The sequence below is a fragment of the Zonotrichia albicollis genome, chromosome 4 (assembly GCF_047830755.1).
Source record: "Zonotrichia albicollis isolate bZonAlb1 chromosome 4, bZonAlb1.hap1, whole genome shotgun sequence".
Lineage (NCBI taxonomy): Eukaryota > Metazoa > Chordata > Aves > Passeriformes > Passerellidae > Zonotrichia > Zonotrichia albicollis.
Genome location: NC_133822.1, coordinates 41,697,431 through 41,716,884, shown reverse-complemented (window position 1 = coordinate 41,716,884; position 19,454 = coordinate 41,697,431). Strand labels below are relative to the sequence as shown.

General features: G+C 44.4%; 2 protein-coding genes across 8 annotated transcripts in view; one reads left to right on the top strand and one right to left on the bottom strand.

Moving 5' to 3' along the window:
• ATP2B1 (ATPase plasma membrane Ca2+ transporting 1) overlaps window positions 1-12,354 on the bottom strand; it is a 60,220-nt gene extending 47,866 nt beyond the window's left edge. For 5 of the 7 annotated variants that reach the window (XM_074539636.1, XM_074539639.1, XM_074539640.1 and 2 more), the window contains exon 1: window positions 12,211-12,354. The gene's annotated coding sequence lies outside the window, so the exon portion shown is untranslated. Of the gene's footprint in view, window positions 1-11,103; window positions 11,360-11,902; window positions 12,051-12,210 lie in introns of those variants that run through there. The other 2 variants (XM_074539637.1, XM_074539638.1) reach the window with 2 other exon arrangements.
• LOC141728958 (uncharacterized) lies at window positions 11,454-16,119 on the top strand. The gene is made up of 3 exons (XM_074540239.1): window positions 11,454-11,479; window positions 11,562-12,629; window positions 13,829-16,119. Exons 1-3 carry the CDS (start codon window positions 11,454-11,456, stop codon window positions 13,956-13,958), a joined length of 1,224 nt encoding a protein of 407 aa, XP_074396340.1. The 3' UTR covers window positions 13,959-16,119.
• The last annotated feature ends 3,335 nt before the right edge of the window (window positions 16,120-19,454 follow it).

Genomic DNA, 19,454 nt, shown 5'->3' with positions numbered 1-19,454 from the left:
TGGCTAAGAATTTTTATATTGAACATCTCTTCACATTGAAAAAAACAAGTAGTCTCAGAATAAGCAAATAAAGGTATATGGCACTCGAATTTATGGAAGTAGGTAAGTTTTCTTTCCCCATGTGAGGCTTCTAATCATAGCTCTTCATATACATATGGAACACAATACCTATAAGAGCAGAGCTTAGATGTATAACTAGATGTACAAGTATTTTAATGGATAACCCCATCCAATTGTTGATACACAAAAACAGATCAGACTACAATTACAAAGGTATACACAACACCAGTGTTTACCATTTTAGCAGGAGATAGCATCTGAGACACCTGATTGGCTTTCAGGAACTATTTGTTGACCCATTTTTCAGGAAAATCCCTCTTCTATTCATTAAACTGTTCTTAACTCAGAATTACACGCAGGCATATTTGTAAGAGGTGCTACTCAGCTATTTAAGCTCATGAAAGCTACTTTTGCAGAGCCAGCAGAGGGAGTACAGACATCATTTTACTTATCAGCTGTGAAAAAGATACCTTGTAAGAAAGCACTAAAAGAGCTGTGCCTGCAAATCTAATGCACTTAGTTTAAAGCATGCCAAGAACTTCCTTGGTGTTTCATAGACATGTATGTCAATGGGCAGTAGAGCTGGTATTTTGTTTCTGATCCTCAACCAGCTGTCACATCTTAAAAGTCTCATATCTGATGAATAGCAGGAGCAATTCTAACAGTACTAACAAGTACCATAAGGTCTGATGCTTCAAATACATTTTAAAAAATTAAATAAAAAAAAAACTAACCAAAAGCTCAACAACTAAAACCATCACATAGCTGCAATTTAAGTTTTTAGTCCTATGGATTCCAGTCTCTCGGTTTCTGAAAAACTAAACCCTTTTAGTTGTCCATTTCTTAGAAAACAACTTCACTTGGAAGACAAGGTGAAAAACTCAGAGTTCAAGACAACCTCGAGCAAAGGAGCCCTGAAGGCACACAACAGTGTTGGACTAGGAGATAACAAACAGTGAGCCTTTCTGCTGATATTCAGAGGCACACACCTCCTGGCAAATCTGGTTTCACACAGGCTCGGAGGCAAGAGCCCTGCTGCTTTATTTAGCATTTCCATTGATCAGCCTGCTTTGGAGTTGACAATTATGACTGAACGGTGTTGACACAGTGGCGGCTGTGGAAACAGTTTTGGAAAGAGAAATAGGCTTTGAGCAGACAGATTGATAGCTTGTTGCCATCACCTCATGGAGGTGAACCCAAAACTACAGGCCAACATGAGAAAACAACATACCTTCCTGGCAAAAACTCCACAGACACCCACGTTTTTTAGTCTACAAAATCGACTGGATTTTTTTTGTCTTGAATAAAGTTCACATTTCTTAACTTGGTACAAGGCTAAGCTCATATAAAATTCTTTCCAATTATTTGATGAATTCTTAAGCATTCAACAAATAATTTTTTGGGGGACTATTTCTAAGTTTCACTATTTAGAAATCTGTATATGAGAAAGTCATACAAGTGCAATGAATGCCTTTGTCTTAAAGTTTCCTTTAGAAGAACAGCAAAACACCCCTCCTCCCAAAAAAAAGATAAATTTCCATCATCTTAAACTTCACATGAACTTTAAGAAGCTTTGACAGCTTTAATCATTAGATTTTGATTACTACCTACCAAAGAAGAATGTGCCTGTAGCTACATAATTTAGCCTTCACTTGTTTCAGGTTGTAAAAATAGAATAACCACCCTTCAGCAAATTAGATGGCTGTTTCTTCTCCCCATCTACAAGAAAGTGGTATTCACTTCTCAGCTTCGTTTTCACATGGCAGATTCACAAAATTAGTAATTCAGTGTGGGCTGAGCTGGTTCCCATCTTACAGAGCTTACATGATATTTTATAGCTGACTAAAAAGTTTTATCCCTATCATGCAACCAAGCCACTTCAGAGTTTTGCTGTTGAAACTCAGAGCTCCTGCAGTGTTCTCTATTTGTGTGCTGTGCCTGGGTGGTTCCCAGGACTCCAGCTAGGCTGCTCAATATGTTTTATGCAGAGCAACCACAGCAAGGAAAGCCATGCTTCTTTATCACAAACATGGTGATGATCGAGTGTCAGGATGCATACCAACCACTCCGATCATCCCTTATTTCCCCAAGTTATTGCAGTCTCTTGTGACAACAGTGAAGTTCCTGCAGGTACACAGAGTGGTATACAGACAGTAAAAATGCTTTTTTTTCAGGCAGAATGGTTATATTATATTAACCAGACTCACCAGATAATCCAATGCCAGTGCCAACTCAAAACATGGCAGAGAACTACACTGAACCTGCTTGAGTGAAGTAAATATGACACCATATTCACAGGAAATAGACCACAAATTCTAACTCATCCAGCAACTAGAGCCTTGCTAAGCTCCCAACTAACTATGTTTATAACACACTTCACATTTGAGAGGCTGACATTAGGGTTCTAATGAGCAAGTTAAGACACATGATCCGTTTATATAAAGTAGGTAGGGTGTGGGGGAAAGGGCTAAAAAGCCCCTTGAAACATGAGCATCCTTCCTCTTGGTGAAGTTTCTACAGTAAATTCCACAGAATTTTATACTTTAGAATTACTACAGCTGCCTTTAAGGATCTACAGAGGCTTGTTATCACAGTTTTTAACCTGAAACCCTCACATTTAGTACACAGCTGAACAACTACTGATTCTAGCATTAATCACTCCCCATGATTTAGTACTTCAATAATAGGTAATAGACTGCATGCAACAGATGCAAGAGCTTTTTTAAAAGTCAGTCTTGAAAATGTGCTCTTTCCCATCACCGGTTTTCACCACCTGAAGGGTCTATCTCAAGTTCTGAAGCCTGTGTGCATTTTGTGGGTTAAAACTTCACATTCCTTCCATCATATGCAAGATTCACCTGCCCAAACAGGAACATCTGCCTCTAAGGTAGGCACTTCAGGTGCTTTTTGTAAATAGCCAATGGATAAATTAAAACATATCTATGAAAATATTATATTTAGCCACCTAGGACATGATCTAAAATAGTCACATGCATCTCATCGTAGATGCGCTTGCATCGCTTCAGCAACAGAAGCAGCCCAGAGTGACTGGTTTCAGTTTTTTAAGACGCTTATGTAAGTGGCCAGGATTGCTCTGCCAAAGTTAAGCACAGTCGGCTGGGCTGAACTCGCATATCAAGCAGCTGCACTACCATGTCACAGCAAGAGGAAGGATGTGGCTTCACAGTTAGTTCAGGAATACCCAAGGCTGTGCTACTGCCAGAAGGTACAGCCCTGCGCCAGCACCTCGCTCACCTGACCCCAAGGGCAGGGGACAGCCCGAGATGAGAACCGGTGACAAGCAGGACAGCAGCAACACCAGCGGTTCCTCCTGAAGGTCACACGGAGACAGGGACTGCCCCTTCCAGCCAGCACAGGCCTCACCAGCTCAAGTCAATCATGGAAGCTCCTCTCCACACCCCCACAGTCATCCTGGGAAAAAGACAGGCCTGGCTGCACCTTTCCTGCAAAGCCCCACTACAGACCATCACCAGGGTCCCTCTTTAGCCTTCCCCCTTCCAGCTCAAGCAAAACCACCTCACTCTAATTCTCTCCACACACCACAGGACAGCCCCTCATCGACTGCCAGGAGAGGTGCAAAAAACAAGGCACCATTTTTGGACGTGGCCTCACAAGAACAACTGAAGACAAAGCCCACTGGTCACGCTCTTGCTGGTGCTGCCCAGCGTGGGCCAGTCCTTGCCAGCCCTAGAGAGCCCAGCAGCTGGCTCAGGCTCCCTGTCCTGCAGGGTGGCCAAGACCTTTCCTACAGGCATTCTCATCCCCATGGCAGGTACAGGTGCCAGCCAGCCTCAGCTCTCCTGCTCACCCTCGCTCCAGGAATCTAGGCCATGCAGTAGCCCTACAACCACGTCACCATTTTCAGCTACTGCCAGCTGTGACAGCGAAGAGGAAAGCCTGTCAGATGTGTTTGTACTGTGTCAGCTCAGTAATGCTCAGGAGTGGCCTTGGGCAGCTCCCCATCAGGAGCTTGAAATTGGCCTGTTTTACAATGGCTGCCTCAAAGTAACATGTATTAACTTTGTCCAGTTCAAAGCATTTTGCCCAGGGTTATATATACAATCTTATTCTCCATAACAATTTCTGTAGCCTTAGATTTGACTATCAGAAGAAGGTAAATATAAAACTTCAAGCTTATGCAAATTCAGCGCTGCAGTTTTGGAATGAGAGGTTCATCTGTCAAGAATGTTTAACTACCTTCCCAAAAAATATGAAGTACTCCCCTCAAGCATACATCTCTTGTATTTTTCCATCTGGTAAACCAATTTCCAGTGTTAGAAGGTAGCACAACACAGCTTTAGAGTATCAGACTTTTCACAACCAAGACAACTTTTCTAAACCATTTTGCTATTATGGTTTGAGGAGCTGCTGTCCAGTGCCCGGCAACATCAGGATCAATAAAAAAAAACCAGAAAGCCATTCACAAATTACTCACAAGCAAGACTTAGCATGTACCACTGCTTTATATGCTGGCATCTAATTTTGGATGTGTGTGTTTGCACCAAAGTTCTTTCAAAAGATTCCCATAACCTGGCATGCATTGCAGAAGGAATAACTCTATGTGAAGGATAACTCCACTGTAAGTGCCTCCACTACCAGTAAACAACACACATACACACAAATCCAGACAAAGAGACCATGCCTTTCTCAAATCCCAGAGAGTTTAGTCCTTTATTTCCAAATCTCTTTTAACTCACTTGAGAAATACAGCTCTAGTTTAGGAACAAATCCTTAGATCTGCAGTCACTACAACAAGATCTACCTATTATCAAAATGCATTAAAGCAGACTTTGTGAAGATGTCAAGATGTTTCACTATGCAAAGCAAGCTCTTTGCAGAATAAGAAAAATCACTGTCAATGTCAACTACTTGGATTGCAGAGCAGAAGTAGGTGAACACAAACTGCAATGATTTGTGTTATTAATAAAGCAGAAGTAAAGCAGTGGTGCTAGCAGTGGTAAAGCACCTTCCCTACTCTCTCCAGCTGTCAGTCTCAATTATGCATATTTGAAAGCCATCTGGCACAGACCCTGACAGCCAGTTTAAATCATTTCATGTTGCATACAACCTCAACTGAGTGAGGCTGGTAGACACTGCTCTAATTTAAGTATTGATTTGCACTATGTTCCATAGGCTTCATGAAGTTCTGCACCAGCTTCATTCCCAAGTAAAGAAAAATTGGCAGATCCGAGCAACATAAAGCCATTTGAAGTGCAATATCAATACTGATAGCAGTACCACCTGCATGGAAGCGAAAAACTCCTGTTCAATATGCATATTGAGATCCTAATCTATTAGATCCAAACAACCAGAAGAGACTCAAAAATACGACCCTTAAACAGTTTAAGGGCTAACTGCCACCTTTTCTAGCCATTTATTGTTACTATCTACTCAGTCTTCTCTATGTAAAAACATCAGCAAGCCTGGATGCTCAACACAAGCAAAATTTCTTTTACTCCACTGCAGTATCAGAAACCACCTAGGCATATAGTTCTTGTGTTTAAACCCAAATATACGTTTATGGAACACCATTAGTTGAAAACTGGTACTCAAACGACTCTCTCATCAAAACAATAAGTTCAAGTTCTCCCATGAGAAAAGGTTAATACTCTCCAGAGAATGGTTTCACATGACTACTGCACAAGGAGGAACATTCCCAACCATCAATCCAAAGATTTGTGTTGCTTTCCTCATGTGAGCCTCACTTCTCACCTTGGAGAGACCAGTTTGTGCACAAAGATTGTGACAAACCATCTAGTGGTGCACTTTGAGTAGACTCAAAGTGGCAGAGATGGCACAAAAGAGGGGGGAATTATTGCAGTTAGGCTAAGATGGAAATGAAAGGTCACCTCAGCCAGCCACTGAAACTTTGCACTCACAGTGACAAGCCAAATAGACAATTACAAATTAAGCTCTCTCTGAACCCAGCCTCTTGGATTACACTGATCAACCAGCACCTTCAGAAGGCCATCATAAAAGTCTGAGAAAACTCTGGAATATAAAAAAAGCATCCAACATATTAACAGAAGTGACTAATAAATCTTTTGATGGGGACTTAAAAGACTCCTATCTCTTGAAACACCTACCATACAAAACCAAGTATTTTCCAAGCTTTTGGAGAGTCACAGTGATCACCTTGAACTTTTTAGAACACTCTACAATATTCTTTTAAGAAGTGTGCTGTAGCTACAAGATTTCTTTATTGCTAGAGGCCTAAGTTCCTTATTTCAATAAAGACCATAGCACTATGGTTTTTTTCTTTCTACAATGGAAAACTCCACCAAACACAGCTAGTGACTCTTCCTCCTATCCCCATATGGAGTCACCAGTTGTTTTATTTAAAATCTAGACAGGAGCCAAAATACACAGCACAAGAACACATCCTTGTATTTGCAGAGACACAGGGGCAATCCTGAAAGAGCCATGCAGACAAGCCACCAGTCACTGGTCAAATAACAAGTGCAGAAATAAGGGCACATCTGTAACACTCCACTGAAGAGCACTTGGGTTTCTTTCACTGCTGTATGTAAGGCAAAAGCGACTAAGTTCATCTTTGATTCAAAATCTTGAAATTAATATGAAAGTTTAAGTTTTAATGACCATGTAAGCAGGAAAAGAGAACACCACTATAACCCTAGGGGTGCGTCCCAGAAGTTAGATAGCTGCTTAAAGCAGAGTGGGCTGAATCATCTTTCCTGCCTTGAGTTGGGGTTTGTTGCTATCAACTGTGCAGAGCTTGGTACATCCTGGGCCTCCTCTCTACAGGACCAGACACTGTACACCAAGTGGTGAGAAACCAATAGTGTTGTTTTCCCTGCTGCTACCTTATCTTTCTGTGAATATAAGGGCACAAGTAAGGGTAGCAGATTACAAGTGATAGGCTCCAAGAAGTGTGTTTCAAGAACATGGTGTTTCCTGTGCTCACTGGGAATAAAGGCAACATCCAGCTCAAACACAATATTAAGAAAAAAAAAGACATTCAAACCACTGAAGTCCACTGTAAATAGGAAGCCATGCAGAAAATTACCTAACTCTCATCTACAAAGCAACATCAGGTTATAGCCAGCAAGAAGACAGGACTACCTACCCCTAGTGCTGAGACTGGTCATGCTGTAAGTGGCAAAACCAGCCAGACTTAATGGCCAGCACTATGGAGGATGACCATCAAATGTCATGCTGGATCTATGGATCTATGCACTCTTTAAATGCACAGTGCACTTGCCAACACCAGAAAGGAGGAATATATTCTCTTTCTCATTCCATTCCCCTTCAAAGGCAAGGCAGATGTTATTTGTCTGCTTTGTAACAGCAATTACATATTATCTCTTACTGGACGAAAAAATAAGCTATATTTATTTTCAAAGCTATTTCTGATTTCTTTTTTAAATGTCTCCTACATTTTCCTTAGATTTCTTCTCCCACAAGACCTTTGAAATACCAATGGAGAAAGCCTCATACCTACTTTGCAATTCACCAACATTAAACTAATAACACCTCCTGCTGTCATCTGTCAGTTAGAGTAAGATTTATAAATGGCAGCAGAAATCATTTTCATAATGTTTACTTGAATACCAATAGCTTGAACAGACAGCTCCTTCAAAGATACTGCTCATATCAAGAGAAATCTGTCATGAAAACTAGAAATTCATTTTAATTAACAGTATTTGAAAGCCTAATAATTTAAAAATAAAAGACAAACTGGACAATACCAAGTGTCTGTGTAGAAATGACATTCTGTCTGAGTAGATGCAACTGTTTCAAGATGGGTTAGTCTAATGTTTTGCCTGGTGATTTCATTGTACATGTCACCTCCTGGAAATCCTCCTTCTATACTGCTCATTATCACTGCTTACATCTTCTGTGTGAAACTGCTGAACACATTTTTATTTTTCACATGCATTAAGATATGTTTGGAAGGCTTCATGAACAACAAAAAAGAAATCTTACTTTTTTATCACTCTGCTGTTCAATTAATGAACATGATCTTTTCAGCTAACTGAACTCAAGTTAGGAGAACACAAACATTAGGTATTGAAAAGAGGAGGAATCCAGTCTTTATAAAGGCAAGCTATCTTGAATAAATTAATAAATCTTAATATTCGTGAGAAATACCCATCCTCTACACAAAGTATCATAGGTTCATTTTTTTTTCAAACTAGCAACAGTATCACCTTATCTTTCCTGCCTCCCTTGTTCTTCGACCTGTTACACTTTGCAAGACATAAAAATGTCTTCTGAGAAAATTTAACAGGTTTGAATAAAAAAGCCAAAAAACCTTGCTTGAGACTGTTGCACACACTCTAGAAAGCCAGCAGGCAGAGCTAATCCAAGCTTTTTAGACACAATTCTGCAACTCCTAGATTTTATCTAGTTTTTAATTAAAATACTGTATAGAGAAAGATCCTTATCTTCTGAACTGCAACTTTTAACAAGTCTTATTGTTATTATTACTTAAGACAAGTAGAGAATACTAGAGAATACAAATTTAAGTCTATTATTGCGATTTTATTATCTCTTATAGATTCAAGCAGTCTTTCTTATTTCTCAGAAGATATTTACTTTTAGATGCCCAGGACTAATCATAGCTGTTTGCTATTCCGCATTAAATTTGGCTAACTGACATTCTGACTTCACCTTTAAATAAAATGTGAATCTCTTTTTGCACTAGTCCTATTTTCTCTTTAAAAACAGAAGAGAACATATATAAAAATGAAGAGTTCAAACACTGAAAGACATTAGTGAGGTCACATTTCAGTGGTAAAGAATGCCATTAATATTTAGTCTACCTTAATGGAAGAAATTCGAGTTAGAAGATACTTTAGGTTATCGTGTCCACCCTCATGTCAAGGGAGACTCTCCTGCTATGGCATGTTATTGATTGTTTTGCCACGTTCATTTTGAACTTGTCAGTCAATAGTAAGTTTCCAGTTCTAAAATCTTAAATGTTGAAATGTTTGGTGAAGCTAATTCTTCCAAAGCATCTGTTTTTGAGGTGGCTTTAGCAGATCCAGCCTATGTATCTTCCTTCTTAATATCACCTCATGATTACCTCCCATTTATCACATCCTTCTTTACAAATAAATTCAAACAGCTAAAACTAAGGCGAATAGAAGTAATTACTAGACCTTTGTGCTTTTGCTACAGGACACTTTCAAGCCTGAATTTCCTTGGAACTTTCTACAAAACAGTTTAGATGTTTGCAATTTTAACAGGTGACATAAGTTCTCCATATTTTGTGGTCCACAAAAGAGTGACTTTCTAAACGAGACTCTTCCTTTAGACTACAGTGGATTTCAATTTGCAGGATTAACCCCAGGTTATTAGCAGAATGTGTATTACATACATACTCTGGAGAATGGGGATCCTTCCCTTGCACCATTATCTGTACGTAATACAACTTTGTGTAAGAAACCGATACAGTTTACTCAATGCTAATGTGACACAAGTCTTGTTTTCTGCTTTAAATTCCCACAAACATTTGCTTCATATACATAAGTAGCAGTATGTGTAGTTACAAATAGTACATCTACAATTCCCTTTAAAATAAGTTTTGGCTTGTATCATTTGAGTGATCCACATGGCTTTCCATGCGTTTTTCTGTGAGTGGACAGAAGTAACAATTTTGCAATTCAGCACTGACATAGGAACATTGATTGGGAAAACCTGCAAGTATCTGCATACAGAACAGGATTCACATTTCCTTCAGCTAACTCAGCCTGGGTCGGTCACCATAATCATCAGAAGGAGCAGCAATAAACCGAACCACACAATGATGCTCTTCCAGACTGAAAATTTCACATTGAAGTGTAGGAGTTTTTTTTTTCCTCACTGAATTCAGTGACCACTTTTTCCACTGACACCAAGAGTTTCCATTCATTATGCCATAAGTATTAAAGCCCTAGTACATTGGAAGCTGTTCCTGCCAGAAGAGCCAACAGTTTAAAGATACACAAGTTTACTTCTATTGGAATTCACAATTTGTGGTGTTTGGAAGAAATCCTTGAAAAGCACCAACAAACAGCTGGAAAAAAAATGGCCCTGGCTATAGCTACAGCTACCACCTTCTGAACACACAGAATCATGAACCAAGGAATTGGCAAGTTATCTAACCAACACCTTTCCAAGTACCAAAACACATTATTTTACCCCAAATTCATTAGGAGCCAGGAATGTTTAAGGGATGCAGAGGCTTTCCTACAGGAGGTAGTCTTCCATAGGCACGCTCACTTCATTCCCCAGGAAGTCAAGATTGCCAGCCACTAATGATGAAGATATTTCACCAGCACTGTGGGCTTGGAACTTGACTTCTAAGAAGGGACATGATTTGAATAATCACCTAGCCAGTCACCTCTCAAGCACTGTGAGGTGAGATACCAGCAAACATTTTCAGAATGACAGTTTCAGACACAGCATAGGTGTCACCAGCTCCTTCTGAACAGACCTTGAGAAGAAAGCCTCAGCAACTAAAATTATAAATGCACAAATGCCATACATAACAAGTATTTAAGGATTTCTGTAATGCGGATCTTAAAATGACAAGAAAAAAAGCCCCCTAAATTTTGTTACTGTTCTCGTCACGAGCCCCTACAGTTTAAAAAGTCAAACGTAAAAAAGATTTTTGTGGATCCCGCACAGCACTACATAACCGCCTGTTACAGCTGAACTAATACGCTGCCCCTGAGGCTGCGAGCCCTGGGACAGACTGAACCACAGCTCTCCGCTCCTAAACGCTTCCCCGGGCTCAGGCTGAGCCCCTTCCTGCCCCTGGCGAACAACACTCGCACGGCCGCTCGAAAGGAAACGCTCCCGGGGACAACAAACCGCTTTTCACGAGATCTTCCTCTCGAAATTCTAAGTCCTTCCGACTTCAGCCTTTACCGACTGACCGAAGGGCTCGGCAGGAAGCCAGGGCAGACGGCGGCGCGGACACGCACCCCACTCTCCCCACTGCGAGCGCTGCCTCCCGCGCTCGGCACCGGCCAGCCATCCCCGGCGGAGGCTCCAGCCCGCTCCCAAACTCACGTGGTGCAACAGCCAAAGGTTACCCGCACCGCCGGGACGAGGATGACACCGCCGTTAGAGGCGCTTCCCACAGCGGAGCGGCCCCGGCGGGGTCGGGCTCACCCGCGGCGAAACGCCTGCGAGGGCTCCGCTCTCCCGGCACCCCAACCGGCGCCGCATCCCTTCCTCGTGTGCGCCGGTCGATGAGCAGCCCGGCTGGGCATCGATAAATCAAACCAGCCCGTCCGCTCCGACGGAGAGCTGCGTACGACTCAGCCGCGGCCAAGAACACAGCCCTGGGGGCGCGGCGGGCGGGCGAGGCTGCGCGGGTGCCGGGCTCCCAGCCCCCGCGGGGCGGCGAAGTGCCCGGGATGTCGGTGTCGTGCTGCCGCAGCGGGCTAATCCCGGCTACTTAACCCGGCGGGCGGCAGGGGCTGAGCACCACCTTAATCCACGGCGTGAGCGCGCCCGCCCGCCAGGAGCTTGCAGGGCCGTGGCGTGCCGGCCGTGTCCAGCCGCGGGGTCCCCGACGGCGCGGCGGTGCGCTCCCGCGGCGGCTCAGCCCCGCATCCGCTGCCCTCAAGGTCACGCCGTGCCCCGGCTGCACGGTGGCGGCCAGGTGCACGCTCCAGTTACCTGCGGGGAGAACCGGCGAGAGCCCAGGAGCACGGCACCCGGCCCTCCGGCCCCCCGAGCGAGCCCGGCCGCGGCTCGCAGCCCCGCGGCGGGAGCGGAGCGACGCTGCACCTGCCGCCGCGCTGTTGCCCGCCCCGGTCGGCCAGCCGGGAGGAGAGCCGCCCCGAGCCGCCACCGCGCTTACCTCTGCGCCGTGGGGCCGACACAGCCGCCGGTCGGGGGCCAGGACGAGGCGCCCGTAAACCTGACGCCGCCCGCTCGTTCTCTCGCCGAGCGCACAAGGTCCCCGCGCTCCCCGCCCTGCCCACGGCCGGCCGGCCCCGCCGCGCCGCCCCCGCCCTGCGGCCGCGCGAGGAGGGCGGGAGAGGGGGCGGGGGGGTGAAGCGGCGACCGAATTGGGGAGGGAAGGAGGGAGGGAGGGGGCACCGGCGCGGGGAGAGCCGGGGGAGGGAAGGGGGGCGCGGACCTCCCGCCCCGCCCCCGTCGCCTTACCGGCAGGAATCAGCGATTCGCCCTCCTCTCGGGCGCTCCCACCGTCGCCGCCGCCGCCGCTCCCCGGGGCCCGCCCGCCTCCTTTCCCCCGCACACACCGGGCAGCGCCGAGCGCGCCGCCGAGCCGCTGCGCCGCAGAGCAACCGCTACAGGAGCCGGGCGCCACCGGGCAGGGCGGGGCGGGGCGGAGCGCAGCGATCCGCCCGCCTCCCGCCTCCGCCCGCCTGCCCGCCCGCCGCGGTCACTCACTTGCCCGCGCCCGCCGCCCCCTCCTCTCCCGGCGCCGCGGCCGCCGGTCCCCGCCGCCTCCCTCGCCGCCTGCGGAGTGCGGGCCACGTGACGGGGCCCCTCTCTCGGCCCAGGAAGGGGGGGTCTCGACGTGCGGAGCCTTCAATGGGGGAGGTGGAGGCGGGGCCCCGGTAGGCACGGCGCCCGCGGAGGCGGAGCCCCGCTCCGCTGCCCGCCCGCCGCCGCCGCCGCCACTGGCGGGCGGGAGGCTGACGCGCTTGTTTCCATGACGTCGGCGGGCGGGGCCGCGGCGTTTGATGGAGCCCGGCGGGCTTCGGGGGTCGGTGACTTTGCCACGAGCGGCTCCCGGGGGCGGGGCGGGGGCGGGGCCAGGCGGGTGTCGCGTCGCGTCCCTCCGGCCGTGGGTCGCGGCCGCCGCCAGCCAGAGGGGACGCGGGCCGCCTCGATGGGGCGGGGATCTCCCGGCGGCGGGAGAGGCCGCGGTCCCGCGAGGGAGGGGCAGCCACCGTCCGGAGCGGGGCGCGTCTATTGCCCCGGTGGGCGGGGGCCGTGCCCGGTGCTGGAGCCGTCGGGGGAGGCGCCCTAAGGGACCGCCGGGCGCCCGGGGCGCGGTCCTCCCCTGCCCCAGGGGGCGCGGGGGCGCCGTGCGGTGCTGTGCCGTGCCCGCTGGGGCAGGGGCGGTGTCGCCACACGGCCTCCCCCTCCCGAGAGCAGCCGGTGGGAGCCGCGTTGGCGCGGGGAGCACGGCCGAGCCTGGGTGAGGCTCCGCTGTGTGTGCCGGGCGCGCTGCGGCAGGCGGTCCCTGTTGCGCGGGGCCGCTGGCGGGTCCGGAGGGGCAGGAACCGGCGTGCCACTCGCTGCCGACGGTGGGGATCGGGGAGCTCCGGATCCAGCCTCCCGTCAGGCGTGTCCGCCTCTCGGGGAGCCCTGGCTGCTCCCTCTGGAGAACGGGGAACCTATGGGGGCCGCCGGTGTTCCGCGCTTCCCAGTCTTCAGCCGAAGGCTCTTTGATTGGAGAAAGGAAAACAAATGGGGTTATCAAGGTTTGAGCCCGAGTGAGCTGTCGGGGGAGACGCTGGAAGTGAATAACAGGATTGGGGATTACAATGGCAATGAAAACCCCGATTTCAGTTCTCTTCCAATGCAGTAGACCTCCCACCGCCCCCTCCCCCCAACGAAAAATACCCATCCATAAACTATGTCATTCTATAAGCTATTTGTGTGGGGGTTTGAGCTGTGTTTTGACATCCTTCACTCTCCTCTGTTGGGCATCTCGCTCGAGTGACTGGCTAGCTGCATCACAGGCTGTCAGGTTCTTTGAGCCTGCCATAAATACCCTGCTTCACCTTCATTGTCGTTCAAATCCTAGTGCTGCAAAGGAAATGAATGGAGAAGCTTATGCAGCTCTACAGTCGCAGACCCGAGATGATGCAGAGCCTAGAGGGTTAAAGCAACAGGATGAAGTCAGCACAAAGCAGCCCACAAGGACTGGCAAATAAATAAATCATCCTAACTACACTGTTATTATGGCTTGACTGACGTTCATTGTCTCTTTCTTTTTTACCTGAATGTCTGTTACATTTTTCTCCTTGCTCAAGAGAAGCAATCAAAAGGGACTGTGAGCAGTAAATGGCTCCTGCCCATTTTGAATGTTGCTAAAAATACTACCTTACCTCTCCATATCTAGAGGTCAATTGAAAAATCAAAATAATGAGGTAAGCAATCCTGCAGACTGTTCTGTTGAGGAGATTTCTTGAATTTCTTCCCAGAAGGAGAATATAAAACTATCTGAACATACATAAATTCTCTTGCATTCTGTTTCCAGTTCAGCACCCTCCTCTGCACTTATGGCTGTAGCTCAGTGAGGCTTCCTTCCCCAGGCACTTGGAAATTACGGTTCTCAATACCGCTTTATAAGACTGGCAGATGTGTTCTGCACAGTTCTGTCATATCTCCTGGCTCTTGGGCAGATAAAATTAGCTTTGGTACAGCAAAGAAGGAGATGATGTGTTTAAAGCACTGCAGTTTGGGTACCTGTCTGTACCTGCTTCCGCTTGTCTTGAGGGAAGGTGGGTAGGTTGTGCTTCAGTGCTTTTTCTATGAAATGGGAATAATGTCCTATTTTCTTCACAGGAAGGAAGCAAAGGTGGGAGGGGTACATATCATCATTATCTTTTATGATAGAATTCTCTGAGTGGATACATTTTTCAAGGCACACAATAGTCATTTAATGTTCCTCTTCATTGATACACAGGGATAGCATAAAAACATGCAACACATTGACTGAAAAGAAGGAGAAATTTCTTATATCTCCACAGAATCTTCTCCCTGAGGATTTAAAAAATTTCCAAATTAATCCTCAGTATCCAGCATGCTTCATGATTTTGTAATTTTTATTTTCTTTTCATGAAAAAGATCTTCTCCTTCTGTTTCTAAAGATTAGGACATATAATTGACTAACAGAAAACATTCCCTATAATGTAGGTCACCAACAGTATAAAGCAAGCAAAACCAAGATGCAGAAAGGAATTTTTCTGGAGATCTTTCACTTAACTTTTGAAGAAGCAGCACCATTTCAGAAAAATTCAGAGTGGTTTGCAGACCATTTGGAAAGGCCAGATGTGATGAATCAGTGTCAGTACTTCAGCCCATCCTATGACCAACATGCTAACAACACAAGCATCCAACATTTTAATAGACACAGAAAATGTGTCACAGCAAATATAAGTAGATTGCCTGTATCTAATCTACTTACTATGAGACTTTTAACATAAGAGTGAGAATTAGAGTATTCGGACCATTACAATATTTGGTCAAAAATTTTTAAGGTGACCAAGATCTAAATGCTCACCTCATCATCCTGTATTAACTGGGGGGCTTTTGGTAAAATCCCATTATGGGCTTCATCTGAGAAGAGAAAAAGCAGACTTTTCATAGTTTGTGTGTAGATCTTAACTTTATTGAAACTGTTTTCTGGACTGTTTTGCTAGTGCTAGATCCTGTTCAAACTCATTTCATTAGATTGGATGGAAGTGGAGAGCACAGACAAAGCGTGAGAAATTAGGGGAATGTTTGTGTGAGCAAGGAGGTATGAGTGTCTTAAGCTTCCAGGGGTTTTGCAGAACCAAATGTTTCTGTACCAGGTACAGGTCTCCCAGCTGACATTCTCAGCTCAGTACTACTGTTTGACCAATCTCTTCAGTCCACCACGGAGAAGATTCCTGTTTTCCATGCTCCTGGCTGATGGGCTGAGCTCGTTCCTGTCAGGCCCTGGAGGCTATATCTTGTGATTGCTCTAGTATTCTGCTCGCTAAAAGATCAATCTGTTGCCTAAAACACTAAAAAGCCACCTTGATAGGCAAACAATAGACCACTCACTCATCTTTAGGTGGCACAATGACCAAATTGCTCTGTCATTCACCCAAACAATGACCTTGTGTCAAAGCAGTATTTCCATTTCGTCTTGAAATCCTCCACCCCACCCTTAGGAAAGAGGCCTATCCTACACCCCACCCTTAGGAAAGAGGCCTATCTGTAAACATTTGCATTTTTATCAGCTCAAAATTCTTCCTCTTGACTGCACGGGAACTCACGATTTGTGCATAATGTACTTCCCTTCCAGACTGCATATGATCATTTCAAATAGTTGATTTTATTTTCTCTATTCAATTTTCCTCTCAGCAATGTTGGATCGTTTGATTTTTGGTTTTTTGGTTTGTTTTTTTTTTCACTCAGTTTTATGTTTTAGTGTGATACTGCAGGATCAGGAGGGTGAAAGATTCAAAGAATGAACAAAGAAATGTGAGGAGTAATAGTTAATACAAAAAACGGTTTTCACGTATATTGTATATTAAATATATCAGAAAAAGATACACTGGACTTAATATGTTAATACCTGTTCTTTTCAAGCACCTCTGCAGCTCAGCAACATTACAGTCCCAAAGCAGATGAAAGAGTGGAAAGGTATTTCGTGAGCAAGGGCAGGATGTCTACATGCAAATTTAAAAAAAAAAAAAAAAAGCAAAAAACCCACAAAACTCCAAAAACCAACCAAAGAAAACAACAAAGCATAAATCGTGTAATTGATGGAGAATTTGATCAATTAAAGAAATTCAAACAGACATGAGACAGAAGGGGGAAATAGAGCTGGGTGAGCTGGGTGGGATAGCAATAATTGACACATCTATAAAGAGCAGGAATAAAAAAAAGAAACATTGGTGAAGACATTCATGACAAGACATAAATCATTAGAACCAAGTGTGGATGGTGATGACATAGTATGACCACGGCTGCCTCCATGTGAAAGTGAGAAATGACAAGTGAATGGATGTATGCTATCACTCAGGAAATAACTACTAAAAATGCATCCAGTGAGCATCCATCTACCTCCACAGAAGTGTCTTTTCCTATGTAGTACTTCCCCAGTTTGCAGTTAATACTTTCTCCCCCATGGCAAATTCATTCTTGAATTCCTAAAGGATGGCCAAAATTTCAAGCGAGGCTGTCCTTGCAGAAACTGGAAGCAGTTTTGTCCAGGGTTTGTTAAAAATAAGCTACTGTGTTAATTTCCCAGGAACTGCTTCTGGGCATCAACTCACAGTACCTGTCCTTGTTATGGACACGCTGCTCTTGCAGCTCACCTATCACCCCAAGACTCAAAATGATAGGAGTGCCCATTATATTTACCAGACTACAAAAGTCCTTTGGAGAGTTTGTGGTATGTACAGCTCTGGATTGAAATAAAAATGTTACTTCATTAGGTTGATGATGCTGTGGGTGTTTGTAGATATGATGCTTTTCAAACCTGCTAACTCTCTGATTAAGCTGTGGCCTTATCTTTGAGAGCCTCTTTTCAGCTGATGATAGTTTGTGAGGCTTCATTGATTTCGCTCCTTTTTGTGACTTATTCCAGTTCATCCTGACTGAATATCTTTTTTGAAAATTGTAATGTTGTGTTCCTCCCTTCTGTGATCAAGTGACAAGGGACTTATTTTTTTCTTCCTCTCCCCAAGATAAGAAGCAAAAGGAGTAACCAAACTATCTCTCTCTGATCAACATCACTGACCTGTCTGAGTCACACTCCTGACTCACAAAAATTTGTCTTACAAAGAATAAGAGCAGACCCTCCCTGATCTCATCAGTGCTGGGTAATTTTCTTAAGAAAAAAAAAAAAAAAAGGTCTCTTAGCAATGCTAGTTCCAAGTCCTTTGGATAAGAAAATAGTTCAGTTAAGTTTTAGGCTCCTTCAGCAAACATTAGCAATTCTGCCCCCTGGCAGTTTTTCAAGATGGGTTTGAAGCATTTAAGAGTCATTAGAGGTAACAGTTCCCATTCTGCATTTCTTTCAGAAGAGATGCACTACCTTGTTTACACTACCTTAGTCAAGAATTTATCATTCAAATAATAAGTGACTACCAGGACATAGCCGAATAAATTATTTGTTTACTTTGTTGATCACATACAGCTCTAAATCATCTTGTCTGGTTTCAAGACATTAAGGAAATTATCCCACCTACCTAAAATTGCTTTTGAAGAATATTACTAATGACCTACTTCACATGCATTTTTAAATAGTTTAAACCTCTGTGCTCAGCCTTGCAAGACTTATTGAAGAATAATCTTTTGCAGATTACAAATACAGATCTGAAGATTATCAAGGCCAAAATTTGGATATCTATGAAAAGGTGTGGCTATAAAATATCCGGTATGAAAGCTTCAAAAGAAATCACTCTCCATGTTAGTATAAATTATAGCAAAATTATTTTTAAAAATGTTTATATTTGTGTATATATAAAATCAAGTATGTTTGCAATGTTTAAATGTAGACTATAGGCAGTCAAAAGAAGAAAGTCTTGCCTTGAGTGTTGTTTTATTGTCAGGTAATAATAGAATGATATATATTTAGTTAAGTAGAAACAAAGTTCTAAAAATAATTTAAAATGTTGTTTGTCAACTCAAAAAATTAGGAAAATTAACTAAGTTCTTGTAAGTGTATTATGTACCAGTAGAAAAGATCAATAGGGTTTTCCTCTAAGTTCCCTTTTTCCAATTGGACAACATGGCAGCCTTGTCTTGAGCTAGCAGAGCTTGAATATATCATGTTATGTGTACTTCTAGTAACTGCTGTACTGCTGTGGGTTATCTTCAGGCTACAACGTGTTAGGCAGAAGTAAAGGCAGTTTGTTTTACAAGAGAAGTGGATTAAAAGATAGAAAAATATTTTGTTTGTGACAACAGTCCAAACATTGACAATTTAGTTACCTACAGTTCTGACTGGATTCAGTGAGAGCTGCACATGCTTAGTAATTCCTAAAGCTGATGTCTGTTTTAGTAAAAAATATCTTGGATTACTAGAAGGTATTTTAAAATAAATACATGTAAAAGGCTTTTAGATTTATACAATATTAGATCCACAGTAAAACCTAAATTTGTTTATTTATTGTGCTGCACTCAGCTTGATGTTAATTCACTGTTCAACCACTTCTCATTGCCTTTCATGTTCAAGCTCTCAAGCCCTGGCAGCGCCTTTTTTATGAAGCCATAAAAATGGTCAGAATGGTCCTCAGAATGGTCCACCAGGACAGCAGAAAGGGCCCACAGCTCCCTGTGAGATGTTCTTGACAGCATAAGTAGTGGCCTTTACAAATGCTGCAAGACCAGCTGGCCCTAGGAAGAAAACAACTGTGGGTGCATTAACAGATGTGGTTCATGGAGTTTCTTAAGAATAAGGTTCAAGTTGCAGGGTCAAAGTACCAGAACTATCTCAACCTGCTTTGAAAATGTCAAAAACTTTGATCTTTGTAAGCACTACATGTTTATCTGCCTCCCAGCTTTATGTGGTTCTGATGAAGTTCATGATGCTCTGTCAAATTACAGGGAAATACAAGCACTTGGAAAAGGCTCAAGAATCCCTTTCAAAGTTGTGGTGTGTATAAATAAGTATAAAAGCATACATATACAAATAGAGATCTTCCTTTAGAAGGAAACTCTTATTT